We start from the raw sequence: 15,310 nt of genomic DNA on the forward strand, positions 1-15,310 counted from the left end.
ACGCTCATAACATTCTGATGAAACCTAATCATCTAACAGTTGTATATAACTACAAACATTCTGGTGGTTAGAAGCTGACATTTCTGTGGTATTAGCAAAGTCTGGATTAATGTCTATTTTTAAGCATTTAAAAAAAGTTTATTTGAAAACTACGAAGTCTAGGAAATCGGACTATATCTAAAATAGTCCTAAATAAATCAAAATTCTACGTGAAGGAATAACCTAGACCAGAGTTGTTCAAACTCAGTCCTCAACAGGTCATGTTTTCAGGATTTCTGTCTGTGAAAACCGGTGGGATAATTACTCACCCAGGAAAATAGGTTAACTTACCTGTGCATGATTAAAGAAAACCTGAAAACATGAACTGTCGGTAAGAAATCCTGAAAACATGAACTGTCAGTACCCTAGACCAGGCCTGTCCAACCTGTGGCCCTTCAGGTGTTGTGAAACTACAAGTCCCAGCATGCCCTTCCCGCTATCAGCTGGTTGTCTACCGGCAAAGCATGCTGGGGCTTGTAGTTTCACAACAGCTGGAGGGCCGCAGGTTGGACAGGCCTGCCCTAGACTTTCATAAGAAATATGGCTCGGGTGCCAATATGCCTCATGACTTGAATTTAATTAGTGCAGCATTTATCCTGGTTCACCATTCTCACTAGTATGTAGGCAAATGCCACTGAGAGAGGTCAATTCCATGTACCAGAAATATACTGTTCCTGCCCTGTAAATATTTTGCCTAGTGTTTTGATGTGTTAACTGGCATCACAATTTACTGATGCTATGGATGCATCGTTTACTTAAATATAGGCACAATTGTGCACACATTGCCCACTATTCAGGTGCTACTTTTCAGGCTCAGAATCTCTATGTGCTGAGCTGGATTCAGCTTTGTCCTATCAGGGCAGCAGCAGTATATGTGTACAAAAAAATCAAAACCTACAATATCTGAAGTAAAATTAAACTTTGTCGACAGAATTTTTTTTTTATTCAATTGGGTGGTGGAAAAAAAAAGGATGGAAATCGGACCGTGCCCTTAACAAAGATGGCGATCGCACTTTTGCATCCTGGTTTCGACGATCGCTTGAGTCTGGATTAGCGATAGGTAATTGATTCGCTGGACTGAGATACGTCACTGAACTTGCTGCGCGGCAACGTTCAAAATCAGTAATTGGGCGGGGCCACAGCGACACGGAGGGGTGTCCGGGCAGCGGGTGAGTCTTACCGGGGGTGTCATGGAGCCAGAGCTACATCTATGGGTGGGAGGGTCCGAGCTGCTTCATTACGTGGGTGTCTTATTAGGTAGGGGTTCCGGGGCTCTGCCCTGTGTAAGTGAGTTAGGGGGGAACTGTAGGGGCTCTGCCCTGTGTAAGTGGCTTGGGGGGATCTGCCCTGTGTAAGTGAGTTGGGGGGATCTGCTCTGTGTAAGTGAGTTGGGGGGAAACTGTAGGGGCTCTGCCCTGTGTAAGTGGGTTGGGGGGATCTGCCCTGTGTAAGTGAGTTGGGGGGATCTGCCCTGTGTAAGTGGGTTGGGGGGATCTGCCCTGTGTAAGTGGGTTGGGGGGTCTGTTGGGGATCTGCCCTGTGTAAGTGAGTTGGGGGGATCTGCCCTGTGTAAGTGGGTTGGGGGGATCTGCCCTGTGTAAGTGGGTTGGGGGGTCTGTTGGGGATCTGCCCTGTGTAAGTGAGTTGGGGGGATCTGCCCTGTGTAAGTGGATTGGGGGGGTTCTGTAGGGGCTCTGTCCTGTGTAAGTGGATTGGGGGGGTTCTGTAGGGGCTCTGTCCTGTGTAAGTGGGTTGGGGGGGGGTCTGTAGGGGCTCTGTCCTGTGTAAGTGGGTTGGGGGGGTCTGTAGGGGCTCTGTCCTGTGTAAGTGGGTTGGGGGGGTCTGTAGGGGCTCTTCCTTGTGTAAGTGAGTTGTGGGGGGGGGGGGGAGTGTCTGTAGGAGCTCTGCCTTGTGTGAGTTAGGAGGTCTGTAGGGGCTTTGTACTAAGTTGGAGTTCCCGAGGGCTCTGGCTATATTATTAAACATGGAGGTTTATTTTCATCATATGTTTTGTCAGGTAGTCGGCTTATGTATTCTTTGTACAAATAATGAAAGTAAGATCTCTCCTTGTGAACTGAAGACCGCACAGGCACGGTGGTATCTTGGATATTCTGACCAGGGAACTGTTGAGCTCTGAAGCGATGATACGTTCAGTCTGCATAACATTAATCTGCATGCAGCATATTGACAGCACAATTGCTCTGGTTTGATAGAGGAACAGTACTTAAATGTTGTACAAACTTTGTATCCCCCCATCAGACAGCTGCAGTGTCCTAGAACAACCCTCTGACCTTTTTTTCTGTTTTTAAACAGTTGAAGCATTTTGTGCCTTAGTAATGTCATGCACAAAGTTGCCAGTGACGTTGAGTGGAAAACTTTTAATATATGTTTGTAAAGGGAATATATCAGGCCGTAAAAGGTGATGCTACATTAATGAATTAATGTTCCTCCTGCCTATCCTAATGTCTTTGTACCTGTAGCATTAATATTAGATTGTATGCTCCACAGAGGCAGGTGCTGATGCATCAGGTTAAAACTATGGGATATTTTTTTGGGGTTTGGTGTATTAATAGTTGTCAATGTTTGGTTCAGTTCAGATAACGTCCTCAATTCCACAGTCACCATGGCTACTGTAAAGATCGATGAGGAGCAGGTCCTCTACGCCTGCATGCAGGATTTCCGATCGCGTTTCATCAGTCAGAGCAACGAGGAGACCGATATCAAGGAAATAAAGGAATTGTACAAAGAGTCTCTGAAAGACCTTATGGGTAAGGAAGGGTACATAGCCCGGTTACGTCACCCTGTGTCATACGTTTGTATCATTATTTTTTATTTATTTTTTTAAAGTAATTTTTATTAGGGTTTTTTCAAAACAAAACAATGGGGGGTATTCAATTGTTGCTTTTAACGCGCTAAAACAAAAAAAAACGAGCGCTCAAAAAATATTACAGTTTATACGGTAATATGCGCGTAAATACCGTTAATACGGTAGTTTACTTGCTGAATTTCATCTCGCAGCTCAGGGAGCTGCGAGATGAAATTTAGCGAGTAATTACCGTATTAACGCTAATATTTTTAGAGCGCTCGTTTGAGAGCGTTAACGGCAACAATTGAATACCCTCCATGAGTTTGAAACATACCAAAAGAATGTATAAACATACTGCATACATATGAAATTCAATAAAGTTTACACACTTGTATCATTATTTTTAATGTACACTAATTATATTTTACACACATACTTTACAGGTAATATTTACAAGATGGCTTGATGCCACAATGTCAGTAAAAAAATGTATGTTAAAAAAAAAAAATCCCATAGATTGTAACTTTGCGAGCAGAGTCCTCTTACCTGGATGTCTGTAGGACCCAGTATTGTTTTATTAGGTGCTCTGGTTTCCTACCACATTCCAAAAAAACATTCTATTTTAATTGGCGACTATTAATTAGACCCTAGTCTCTCTCTCTCTTTATGTGTGTGTTGGAGAATTTAGACTGTAAGCCCCAATGGTGCAGGGACTGATGTGAGTTCTCTGTACAGCGCTGCAGAATTAGTGGCGCTATATAAATTGCTGATTATGATGAGAGAAAAATACTATCGGTATATAGAGTCCACCATTTTTCTGAGCATTCTGCATTTGCAACACAAAGAAATAGCTCACATATGTGTGTATATATACTGAGTCCTTGCTTTTCCATAAAAAGATTTTGTGTATTGTCTGAAGAAAAAATAAAAATAAAATTTAAATCTCTTTATTTTCAGATGCTTGGGCTAAAAAATATAGAGACGAAGAACTGATGGTCGAGAGAGTTTTACAATTCAGGAATGGTGAGACAACGGGAAACGATTAATTCTGTATTTAATACTTTACAAACTGTTTATTTCCCAGTCTGGTAGATCATTTTATAAGTGACCAAAATAGTACAGAATTTTAGATGTCTGTGACCTGTGCCAGAGTTTGTGTAACGGGTGACCGTACAGCCGCTTGTCTCCTCTTTCTGTAACCAGTAGCGCGCATATCTCAGCGCTTTATTCTTGTTGGAGGCAGTTTCGCACATTCTCTGTGGATCTGATGAAGTGATGCCTCTGATATACCCCTAAAGCTGTGACCGTAGACCACTTTAGAAATTAGAAAAAATATTATTTTGACACCCTCAAGCCTTAAATGGGAAACATCATAACATATTTCTGTTATACCCTTGTCCAACTAGAAATTGCGATACAGAACAAGCGCATTCAGGAGAAACAAGATGATATCCTAAGGGAGATTGCCCAGCTTAAGGGCAATGAGAAGCGCAGTGCGGAGATTAATGATCACATCCAGGAATTACGGAAAGAAGTAAATCAGAAGAGGGAACGTAAGACCTGTGTTTTCTTCTGTTATGCATTCTGGGGCTGATGTGGAGTTTGTCAGCTTCTGCGTCACAAAACGCAATTTGCGCGAATATACACATTGGAAGATGCGCGCAGCTTTGCACCAATAGCATTTGCATCAGGATTTTCGTGCATGCATCCTATTTTTTTTTATTTTTTTTTTCAACTTTAACAGCGAAGGAAAGCAAATATTGGCTTCATAGGTCAATCTGCAGTCAGCCAATCAGAAGTGCAGATTATCTGTGTGTATTTGCACCCGCAGTTGGTACGGCTGCATAGGCATCTCTGCGGATCAGCATCTGTTTGCGATTGCGCTGCTGTCACATACAAGCAAATCCGCAGGCGGTCGCGGCTTGCACAGAACAAACGTGCGGATTTTAGGCTATGCACACAGCCGTGTACTGCGCATCAGGCCGTGTGTATAATTGGATGCGACTAACAGGATTTAAACCTCTGTTCTAGTTGCCGTGGCGAACAGGAAAGCCAATAAGGACAAACTAAAGGAACTGCACAAATCTGCATCGTTATTTAAGGATCGTCTCAAGCTGGAAATACGGAAGTTGCAAGGTAAATATCGTTGCAGAAAAGCGGGTAATGATTGTAATTTGGCTGAGGCACACAGTGGAAGGGATACACCCTATAAATTCATTAGGGACTATTGACCACACCAAGGCCATTTTGTGGGCTCAACAAATACTCCTGGGGGTGCAGCTCATTGGTTTACTAGAAGCTAGTGCCTCGCTGATCACTACAGTATGCCTCCGTGGTTTCACTAGATCCTCTTACTGTGTGCAAGTGATGGGCACATGTTCTCAGCGGCTAGTAAAATTATATTACAAAGACTTATATTGGGTTTTTTTTATATTATTGTTTTATTTGTATTATTTTAGCTCCTGTTGTGCTATTCGTGTTTGGCTTTTATTTTCATGGACTGCACATTGTATATAGTGTATTTAGTACTTATCGACTCCCTCTCTTCTCAGGTGATAGATTGCAGTTTGTCTTCAGGTGCATTAACCCCAAGGACATGGACGAGCCCTATGCCTGCATCGTGTACTTTAATGAGGAAGGAGAATATCAACGTAGGTCATGTGATCTGCTAATTAAAGAGCTGCAGTCAAAGCACTATATTTTACATGACGTCCTATCCCTCCCACTAGTAGGAGCCTCTGCTGCTTCATGCATGGTAGAGGGTAGGGTGTGTATTTTGTAATGGGTTGCTTTTTTGTTTTTTAATATAACACATTTGGTGGGTGCCTTTTTAAATGGCGGCCAGGTCTAGATGAAGTCCTGGAGACAGCTTGCCATGGGAGCTAACAATCTTATTATGGCAATGCCACGGATTGACATGAGGGAATCTCTTGTATCTGAAAGGTCTAAATTCAGCATCGCTTTGTCCATTCCTCAGCTGCAATAACTCTCTGAATGTAACCTTCATAAATATGTTGCAGAAGCCTGGCCAAACAGAACAGCTATTTGAGTGTTCTGTACCCCAGGGAGGGAAGGTCTCACAAAGGAATCTGTCAGATAGCTAAAATACATTTACTGAAAATGATCCAGATCTTCCATTGATGGTACAAGTCTGGATACATATTTATTTGTACAAGTGACAGTTTTCCCCCACACAGCATCACCTTGTATTTAGACTTTAATCACCAGCATTTAATGACTGTTGCTATGTATGACTTCTCTCTATTTGCAGTCACAGGCTGTGATCCGCCGCTTGAGTGTATTGCAGAATACCAGAAGAAAGTGCAGGAAACAAAGAACTTCTCAGCTCTACTCGCCAACCTGCGCAAATCCTTTGCCGCTTTATGTACTCAAGTAAAATGACTTTCATGTTTTGGAAACTTTCCGATGTCTTTGTGCGTCTAGTTTTTAAATCTCGTATTTTGTCTGTGTCATAATAAAACTTCCACCTGGGATAAAGGTGTGAATTGGTGGTTTATATAGAAGATAGTGCTTAGCCCTTAATTGTCTCCATCCCCCAACATATGTTTTCATTTTCTAACCTGCATCAGACCAACCAAAGCTGATGGTCAATTGGTTTCTATGAGTTACTGAACATGGGATGCTTATTGGTAAATCACTCCCAGTATGTTCTGATCACTCAATACAAATGTAAAATAAAGCTGTATTCCCAGGTAAAGGGAAATTAGTCACCTAGAATTTGCCCGTGAGTGAACTACTCTCAATAACGCACAGGAAAGAAAACACCATGAACTATTTGTTTTTACCATTCGGAACTGACCTGCGGTTCCCATCACTGCTGGTCTGAAAAGCTGAGAACTCAATAATCCTGAAGCCTGTGTAATATTCAGCTGGTTCACGTCATGATCCAGACAGAAGACCGATGTGAGCAAATAGAGTTGACACTTGTCTGAATGAGCCTAAATAATCATACTGGAGCCAAGTAAGGCTAATAGTGCTCACTACCATCAATACTATGGGAAATGTATGAAGATATAACCTTTAGCGGCCTATAGTTTAACTATTGTGTGAATGAACAGGTTATATTTGTACTGTTTGAGCTGGAGCACTACATGCATTGAATAGAACTACAGTGATACTAGCAGAAGAGGTAATATACGCTTCTATGAGACTGAATGTAAACCAGATCCTGACAATGTAAATAATGTTATATTACATTTACCAACTTGACTTTTTGGCCACATAAGAACAGGATCTGGGGACAGGGAAGAAGTAGGTAGCTGGTAATAAACAGAACATATTTAGACTGATTAGGGGACATACCGCAGGAATTGGTATCGGGTCCTGTCCTTTATAACCTTGTTTTTAGATGACAACCACCGTTGTAGTTAATACAGAGCTGGACAGTAACAACCTGCAGCTGAGTCAAAGTAAATAAGTTAATATGATGCAACTAATCTGTAGTCTGAATAAAGCCATTTACAAACTTATTGTGGGGGCATCAGAGATGACAGAAGGATCTAGGATTCCTATTAAGGCAGAGTAACAGCTCAGTGTCAGGGAGCTGCTGCAAGAGCTCTTTTTGTTTGTTTTAACTTGTGTCTAAACAGTCCCTCTCTGTGTATCTTGGTCATTAGACTTCCTGTTTATTTTGTCATTTATCTGTACCCATAACAGCAATTTATTACCACTGTAAAATAAGAATCATTCACACTATTTTATTGCAAATGAAGCAGCTGTGAATACATCTAAGGTACATGAGGCAATACGTCAGCATTACAATGATATGAAGAAGAAGCAGAAGTATTAGGTGGGCTCTGACTCAATAAAAAGGTCTATGCAGCAGGGGCTGAGCTGATACAGCCAGGCCTATGGAGAGCTGCAAATGTTTTCTATACAGGGACCCCCCACCCATAATTAGGGGCCCCTATCTCTACAAGAGAGAACACAAAGATTTAGGGGAAAATCAGCTCATTTCTCACCCTAAAAGAGGAAAAGGAATTGATATAACCAGGTAAAGTTCATTAAGGGAAAAATCACTACCGGAATGATTGACAGATCTGTGGATTTCAGTTGATGTTACCAATGGCCCATTCTGCACTACTGACTAGTTGCTGAAAAGGTATATATGTAGTTTTCAACAACTAGTCCTACATAATAAAACAGAACACTATGAAAGGAGAGGTGGTTCTGAATGTCTGTGTTTATAGAACATGATTTCAATCACACCCAGTGATTCTAAATACTGTTAGCTGCAGTAATACTGCATTCCGTCCACTCGTCTTCTCTTCCTGGAGCGCAAGTCTTCAAAGAAGGTCTGAATGTCTTGTGTTTGGACAACCTGGTAGGAAAAATAGTCTTAGTAAAAAAATCTGACAAAGACTTAAGCCCCCACAATGTTGTGCTCTGAGTATTTTCTTCCCATGGGACAATCTTTACCTTCCCTTCCTCAGCGAATTTCTTCAGATAATCGGTTAGCTCCGCCTTCAGGTCATTATATTCTGAAAAGAGAAGGTAAACTTTGGATCGATAGTTCTAGAACATTTTTATAGTTTCATCAATAAAATGAGGCGGTGATGTCATCCTGCTATTATTTCAGCAAAACGAAGCTGCGCAGCCAACGCTCAGATCTGGACATTAAACAACCGACCTCTCAAAAATGGTCGGCTCCCAGTGTTGAGGGGGTCACTCGAACCACTCAGCCTACTGGTCATTTACAGACTTACAAGCCAAACAAAGCATACTGGGACTTGTAGTTCCACCAGAGCCGATGAGCCACAAGTTGTGAACCTATGTTCAAAAATCCCCACCCATGTTACCGCAAAACTGACAGAAGAGGCAACACGACTAAACTGCGATCTTACCACAGATGAGCTCCACCTGCTGGACACGGTTCATATTGCCGAGAGCAGTCATTAGGGGGTCTCTGTTCTCTTGCGCTACCTCCAATTTGCCTTTATTTTCATAAGCCTGTACCGTGTCGCTTTCATCCAACAGGAAGAGGACCTCGAGCTCTGTGTACATTTTCTGCAAAGAACATATGCTGTTATGTACCAAGATACACTTTCTATTTTCAGAGTACCAACTTACACCTCTTACATGCAGTACCATCTTATTTCCACAAGGTGGAGCAACCCCAACATATCAATGGGTACAATAATATTAAGTAACAGATGATTCTAGGGACTGTGGAATAATAATTACTATATACAGAGCTGTGGTGCAGTTCAGGGTAACAATATATTCTATATCTGAAATTTTCTATTTTGTCTAACCTGTCAAACTGCTGGAAGCACAAATAATGTGATTTTTAGAACGCAACAAATACAAGGATATAGAAGATGCTATCTGGTCATACCATGCACTGCTCACAGCTGCAGAGTTTACTGCGCCAGTTGTTTGGCCAGTAGGTGGCAGTGTTCTTCCTGAGTCCCTGCTGCTCTTGGTACTCCCGCAGTTTGCACGCGGTGCTGGGTTTAACCTCCGTCTTCACTTCCTCACGTTTCTGAAAATCCAACCAAATCAACTATTTAATACGGAACCCCAGCAACATCCACCTCTGCACATCTTAAACGTAATTAGTGGAATATAAATCTTACAGTAGTGGGAAGTATTTAACACACAATTTTAGCAGCACACATAGTTGGGACATATCGGCCGTAAGATGAGATTGGCGTAAGACGTAACTACCAGCAGAAAAAAAAAAAAAATGGACGGCAATGCACTCGTCCTGCTCTCGGGAGGAGCTTCGCCTATAAGCCCCACCCACTAAAACTATAAACCCCACCTATAAACTCTATAACCGTGCAGTGCCCTAATATTCCTGAGAATCCAGCCTCCTTACACAGCTCTCATCGTCTGCAGGTTACAGGAGCTCTCTTAGTTACAGTAAGTCCGAGCATGATTGCTAGAAAGAGGGAGATTGCAGCAATTCCCGGTACCAACGGGAAGAGGTCTTAGCTGCACCTATAGACAATCCTAACTGCTGGTAATTACACTATAAACAGCTAAATGAACCATAATGTACTTTTTTGAGGGCAGAAACACAAATATGGATATTGTCCCTACAATGTAACTACACATCCAGCTGGTCCTGGTGCACAGATCTGGTCACCGGTCAGTACCTGGACACAGCTGGCGCTGCCGGACGGAGAACTCTGCTTCTCCTCCTCCTTCACTTCGGGGTACTTGGCCATCTCTTCTGTCTTTATACCGGGACCGTTCTGCACATCACCAGCTTCCATTGGACACTCGTCAACGTTAATGTCCTCGTGGTCCGCCTCTGCTGGGATGATCTTAGTGACGCCAGGAACTGAACAATGCAACAAGTCAATCAAATATTTTAAAAATTCCAAGGATGCTGCCGACTCTGCCCCCTCCTCATTATGACATTATCCGCTGCGGACGCTTATGTAGAGAAACAACCACGCTCATGTAGAGGCAAAACTTGTGCTCTATTGGACTAATTAACAGCATGGTGCTTTGTGCACAAATGTGGTGTAGCCCATATCAACCAAAATTGTAATTTTTCTAGTATAGTTTAAAAAGAAAATTAGACATCCGAATGGAAACTACGGATTACAACACTAGAAGATTAAATATGGCACATAGTGATCCCAAATCAAGAACCATTCAATGGATTACAGGACACTTTCCTGTTTAAACCATAAAACACTGTCTTCCATGCTGGTCTGTTTAGGAGAGGGATCCATTCCGCTGACTGGGCGAATATGTGTATTTAAGAACAGGGAAGTAAAAGGTCTGTGTATTGTAGGAACTCTCCTATCTTACCCAGCACCTCTCACCTACACACCGTAGAGGCAGCCGTACAAATATATAACCTATTGTGGCTCATGCCTTCGTTTTGTCAGTGCATGGATCATAGTGAATGGATAGTCTGCATTCTTGTGAATAATGGTTTAGTCCCAAAAAAAAAAAAAAAAAGTGTCAGCCTCCATGTTATAGAGACAGGTTCACTTTGAGAGCCTTGTTGGTGTAATAATCAGGAAGAGCAGATCAGAAAATATTTAATAACCTGCAACCGTCACATAAATTGTTTCTTTATTGAAAATACTAATTTATTGCCCACATAAGGCTTGCTCATGGAGACTGTACATACATGTGGCTCTTGTATCATGTATATCACTCTCATTACACGCTCAGCACATGACTGTAGGATGCAGGGTTTACATAGAAACCAGTGGGCCTGCAGCAAGGATTGTATCACTTAACATGGACCTTACCTCCTATCTTAGCAGAGTAAGCCCAGAGAAAGGAACATCGCTGCATACAGCCCGGACACACCATCTCCTGACACTCCACATTCTCAGGTGGAACTTCCCCAAGGTGCTGTAACACAGACAAAGCAATATTAGAATCTCTATAAACTCTGCTAGTCAGACATGAGCAGCTAATTCCAGAACTCACCCGTCCGTGGAACCAGTCTTCACAGACTACACATTGGATCATCTCATCTGGGGTCTAAGAAGGAGATAAAAAAAATATATATTTATCAGCATGTTATCTTCCAAAAGAGGTCACCCTCACAATCAGCACCTGACAACAGGAAGGTAAACTGTGACTCTCTGGCTGTTGGGGGAACTAGCAGTCCCAGCATACCCTGGCAACCAAAGGCATCAGAGAACTTAAAGGTTTCACAGTTGTACAGAGATAAGCCAGGATTCTGGAATATCTGCAGGAGTTGCAGCCATAACTATTCCCCTCCTAAAACTAGCCTGTGGACAGCCCACCTGAACGGAGGTTCTATGAAATGTTAAAAACCACAAACAAAAAAAGAAAAGCTACGGGTGAGAGTCCGGTACCCACCTCCCATGAAAAGCACAGGGAAAAAAAACGACGAAGAGGAACGGGGGTGTATACGGTGAGGTTTTCTTCCACTAAGAAGGTGGATTTTACCTACCGTCGGCGCCCCCTCCTACTGCAGGAGGAAGACGTGCTGCTCCTAATATTTGATGTTTTTGCTCTTGCCAGTTTATAAACTGTGTCTCCACAAGAGCCATGTACAGCTATCAGCTCTTAAGTCATGTCACTCAGGAGAGCAATTGACTGATCACAGTTCAGTGCAAGAAGCGATTAGGGGTAAATTTATCAAGCTGTGGGTTTGAAATAGTGGAGATGTTGCCTATAGCAGCCAATCAGATTCTAGTTATCATTTATTTAGTTCATCCTACAAAATGACAGCTAGAATCTGATTGGCTGCTATAGGCAACATCTCCACTTTTTCAAACCCACAGCTTGATACATTTAGCCTTGGGACTAAGGGAGATAACAGAAAACAACTATATCCTCTTTCAAGCTATGTTTAAAGGGGAACTCCATCCTTGGCTGGATGTAGACAGGAATCAGTACGGGTGGACCACTAACGATGGCAGAAGATACAGATAAGCACTATATAAAATCTAATAGAGATTTTATATAGCAAACACTTCCAGATAGGGGGCTAATATTTGCAACATAGACCCTTAGGGTTATTTTTACTAAACTGCAGGTTTGAAAAAGTGTAGATGTTGCCTATAGCAACCAATCAGATACTAGCTGTCATTTTGTAGAATGCACTAAATAAATGATAACTAGAATCTGATTGGTTGCTATAGGCAACATCTCCACTTTTTCAAACCCAAAGTTTAGTAAGGGTTAATTTTGAACATTTAAAGAGGATTTCACAACAGAGTTCTTTACAGCAGACTATAATGGAGATGGGTAAAGGTGAGGTCATTTATTGTTTGTACAGATTTAAAAGTAACTAGAGATCCCATTTATCAAGGTAAAACAACATCCAAGGGACAATCAGTTCACCACGCTGCTCACCTCATCTTCTGGGTCCGGGTAGGGTCTTTTGCAGGTGCAGTAGAGGCCAAAGAAGTTTGCATTATATTTATTATCCGCATTAAGTGATTCCTTCTCCTAAAGAGAAAACACGAACTGGGTTATAGATGAACACTTCTGATCCATACAGGAAAATGTATAGCCGCTCGGCCTGTGTCTATATCCCAGTGACGTAGGAGCCACGGGACGACCAGCGAGTCGCTGTTAAACTCACAGGATCCTCACCGGATCCAACTTTGAATGACATTATAACACTCATCACATTCACAGAATGCATGCTATCATCTCATCACACTCACACAATGCATGCTATCATCCTGTCTGAAAAGATTAAAGAATGAATATAAAATGTCTATTCTCTTAAGAGAGGAATAGAGGAAAGACATTTTACACCCTAAATACTTTTTAATAGACTATTGTGGCAAATTGTGTGATCATTCCAGAACATAATTTTAAGAACATTGTCCGATTCATTTATGGAATACTTTCCACTGAAGCTCAATAATCCAGGCTCATACAGTTACTCACAAAGACCCACGACAGCCTACATAATTATATAAGGCAGGGATATCTGGGGGGAGATGTTAAACGGCTATACGTACAGGAAACAATTTGCACTTCAGTTGTTTAAATTTGCCATTTCCACAGTCGCAGCGAAAATTCCTGTGAAGATAAAAAAAAAAAAAAAAGTGTATGAATTATGAATATATAAGATGGACATGGGTAGAAAATAAGCTGGATACATACATACCTCTTTGTATACAGCTCAAACAGATCATGGCCTTCGTGACATTTGTAGGTACATGCTAAGCAAATGCCCGCAGGCTCCTCTTTATCCGGAGTGCATGTGTTACATGCATACAAGGCCTGTCTCTTCACATAGCTCTACAGAAACACAATACAGAACTGCAATTAAGATACATATTCAGTAACAGATATTGAGATGGCAGAATACCGCTAAAGCTCAGAATACAATATGGTGTCATTGTGTTTTTTAATAGTGATCTTGATACAGTGAGGCCCCAAAGATTGGGCAACTTTGGTAAAAATGGAATTGTATTGTCTTAGGCTCTCCCAGGCGTCTGACTGTCTAAACAGAGTATTGCATGAACATAGCACCTCAATAGAATGGACTCTCTGTGCACTGAAAATGAGAGCTCCCTGGTTTAATAGATAAGCCCATGCCAGGAGACGGAGGGGAGGGCTCCAGGATAACAGTCTCTTTATAGCCGGAGGTGGACGTCTCCAGTAAAAGAAGATCATTATTCAGCGATAAGGGGTCTCAGGTATAAGAGGGTATTTTGCAGAGTGGGGGCATCCAGTAGAATATCCAGTACATAACATGAGCTGTGTCGGGGGGGGAGCTGGGTCAGGGGGGGGGAGGGGGGTCTCCAGTACATAACATGAGCTGTGTCGGGGGGGGGAGCTGGGTCAGGGGGGAGGGGGGTCTCCTGTACATAACATGAGCTGGGTCAGGGGGGAGGGGGGTCTCCAGTACATAACATGAGCTGGGTCAGGGGGGAGGGGGTCTCCAGTACGTAACATGAGCTGGGTCAGGGAGGGGGGCTCGGTATATAATATGACCTGGGTCTCCACGGTCAGGAGATGAGGGGACGGGTCCCCCTGTTACCTCGGGGTAAGAGCACTTCTCGGTATCGCTCCCACCCAGCACGGCGCAGGCCTCATCCTCCAGAGCATCGTCCTCCTCCAGGACATCCTGCAGACACAACACCGGATCCTCACCGGCTGCAGCCTCCTCCGCACTCCGCTTCTCTCCCCGCTCAATTGCCGCCATTAGACCAGATAAGAAAGAACGAAAAGACTTCCGGTGCTGGCGGGCGGAAGTCAGCGGTATAATACATACAATGAGCTGCTGGCGGGCGGAAGCTGTTTCTACCAGTAGACACATTGTGACGTCGCTATTTGTTGTCACAATAACGGATCAGCCAATCCCGTTACCAGCAGCCAGCTCTGGGGTTACCCACTAGTAATTCACGTGACTATCAGTATTAGAGTCACGTGATAGTGGCCTGGCTTGCCAGTCTCTAAGATGGCGTCAGCTCCGCTGCCGCATGACAAAGACGCTGTCAGACAGCGACAGGTGCAAGCATGGAGCTGGGTGCGGAGCTGACGGACAGAGCTGGGACCCAGCGCCCGTTCCGGGTGAGCTGCGAGCGGACACTGCGGGGTCTGCTGAGCGGGCTGGAGCGGCTGCAGGGGGAGGTGTCGGCCGAGCTGAGCCAGCTGGTTCTACAGGAGCGAGGAGCCGGCCCGAGCCCAGGTCTGTTACCCCATAGACACCTGCCGCGTGCCCCCTAGACGCCGGCTGCACCTAATTCCCAGAGACCGGACCGGAGTTTATAGATTTGTCCCTGTTTTTCAGTATTGACCAACTGCTCCCTTCATGTCCCTATTATTCAGTATCCGTATCCTCTGTTCTCATTCTCTGGGAGTCATTTCTCTGTTCCCCACAGGAGTCTCCTGCATCCAGGAACAGCATTATTGTCCTAATTAGTAAATAGTAAACACCTCATGTCTGCCTGCACAGCATACATGTGATTGGATGCAATCTCCTATACCCAAATATTTCCTAGTGAGTGAGGTACACTTATCTTTGCT

At 43.2% G+C, this 15,310-nt stretch overlaps 2 protein-coding genes across 4 annotated transcripts; one reads left to right on the forward strand and one right to left on the reverse strand.

Annotated features, from left to right (window-relative positions):
• Positions 1-1,111: 1,111 nt before the first annotated feature.
• SPC25 (SPC25 component of NDC80 kinetochore complex) lies at positions 1,112-6,269 on the forward strand. 3 transcript variants are annotated; one of them, XM_075191811.1, is made up of 7 exons: positions 1,112-1,212; positions 2,637-2,807; positions 3,803-3,868; positions 4,252-4,398; positions 4,877-4,981; positions 5,398-5,496; positions 6,117-6,269. In XM_075191811.1, the coding sequence occupies exons 2-7, from the start codon at positions 2,663-2,665 to the stop codon at positions 6,245-6,247; spliced, it is 693 nt and encodes a 230-aa protein (XP_075047912.1). In that variant the 5' UTR covers positions 1,112-1,212; positions 2,637-2,662; the 3' UTR covers positions 6,248-6,269. The 3 variants fall into 3 exon arrangements, with proteins under 3 accessions (XP_075047912.1, XP_075047914.1, XP_075047913.1); XM_075191813.1 differs by lacking the exon at positions 1,112-1,212 and adding an exon at positions 1,260-1,322 and having other exon boundaries at positions 2,632-2,807; XM_075191812.1 differs by lacking the exon at positions 1,112-1,212 and adding an exon at positions 1,854-1,862 and having other exon boundaries at positions 2,632-2,807.
• A 1,274-nt stretch (positions 6,270-7,543) lies between these two features.
• UBR7 (ubiquitin protein ligase E3 component n-recognin 7) lies at positions 7,544-14,526 on the reverse strand. The gene is made up of 11 exons (XM_075192814.1): positions 14,322-14,526; positions 13,443-13,576; positions 13,294-13,354; positions 12,674-12,769; positions 11,273-11,326; positions 11,089-11,194; positions 9,970-10,157; positions 9,204-9,350; positions 8,710-8,872; positions 8,285-8,346; positions 7,544-8,186 (listed from the first exon to the last, which is right to left on the reverse strand). The coding sequence occupies exons 1-11, from the start codon at positions 14,484-14,486 to the stop codon at positions 8,094-8,096; spliced, it is 1,269 nt and encodes a 422-aa protein (XP_075048915.1). The 5' UTR covers positions 14,487-14,526; the 3' UTR covers positions 7,544-8,093.
• Between the last annotated feature and the right edge of the window lie 784 nt (positions 14,527-15,310).

This window comes from Mixophyes fleayi, chromosome 12 (assembly GCF_038048845.1).
Source record: "Mixophyes fleayi isolate aMixFle1 chromosome 12, aMixFle1.hap1, whole genome shotgun sequence".
NCBI classification, from domain to species: domain Eukaryota; kingdom Metazoa; phylum Chordata; class Amphibia; order Anura; family Limnodynastidae; genus Mixophyes; species Mixophyes fleayi.

Bases quoted from the DNA above. Each gene is read 5' to 3' on its own strand.
- SPC25 (XM_075191811.1), top strand. From the start codon at position 2,663: ATGGCTACTGTAAAGATCGATGAGGAGCAGGTCCTCTACGCCTGCATG. The intron at 2,808-3,802 runs GTAAGGAAGGGT...CTTTATTTTCAG, and splicing joins GTCTCTGAAAGACCTTATGG to ATGCTTGGGCTAAAAAATAT. The intron at 4,982-5,397 runs GTAAATATCGTT...CTCTCTTCTCAG, and splicing joins GGAAATACGGAAGTTGCAAG to GTGATAGATTGCAGTTTGTC.
- UBR7 (XM_075192814.1), bottom strand. From the start codon at position 14,486: ATGGCGGCAATTGAGCGGGGAGAGAAGCGGAGTGCGGAGGAGGCTGCA. The intron at 11,195-11,272 runs GTGAGTTCTGGA...TCTGTGTTACAG, and splicing joins AAGACTGGTTCCACGGACGG to CACCTTGGGGAAGTTCCACC. The intron at 8,187-8,284 runs GTAAAGATTGTC...TTTTCCTACCAG, and splicing joins AATTCGCTGAGGAAGGGAAG to GTTGTCCAAACACAAGACAT.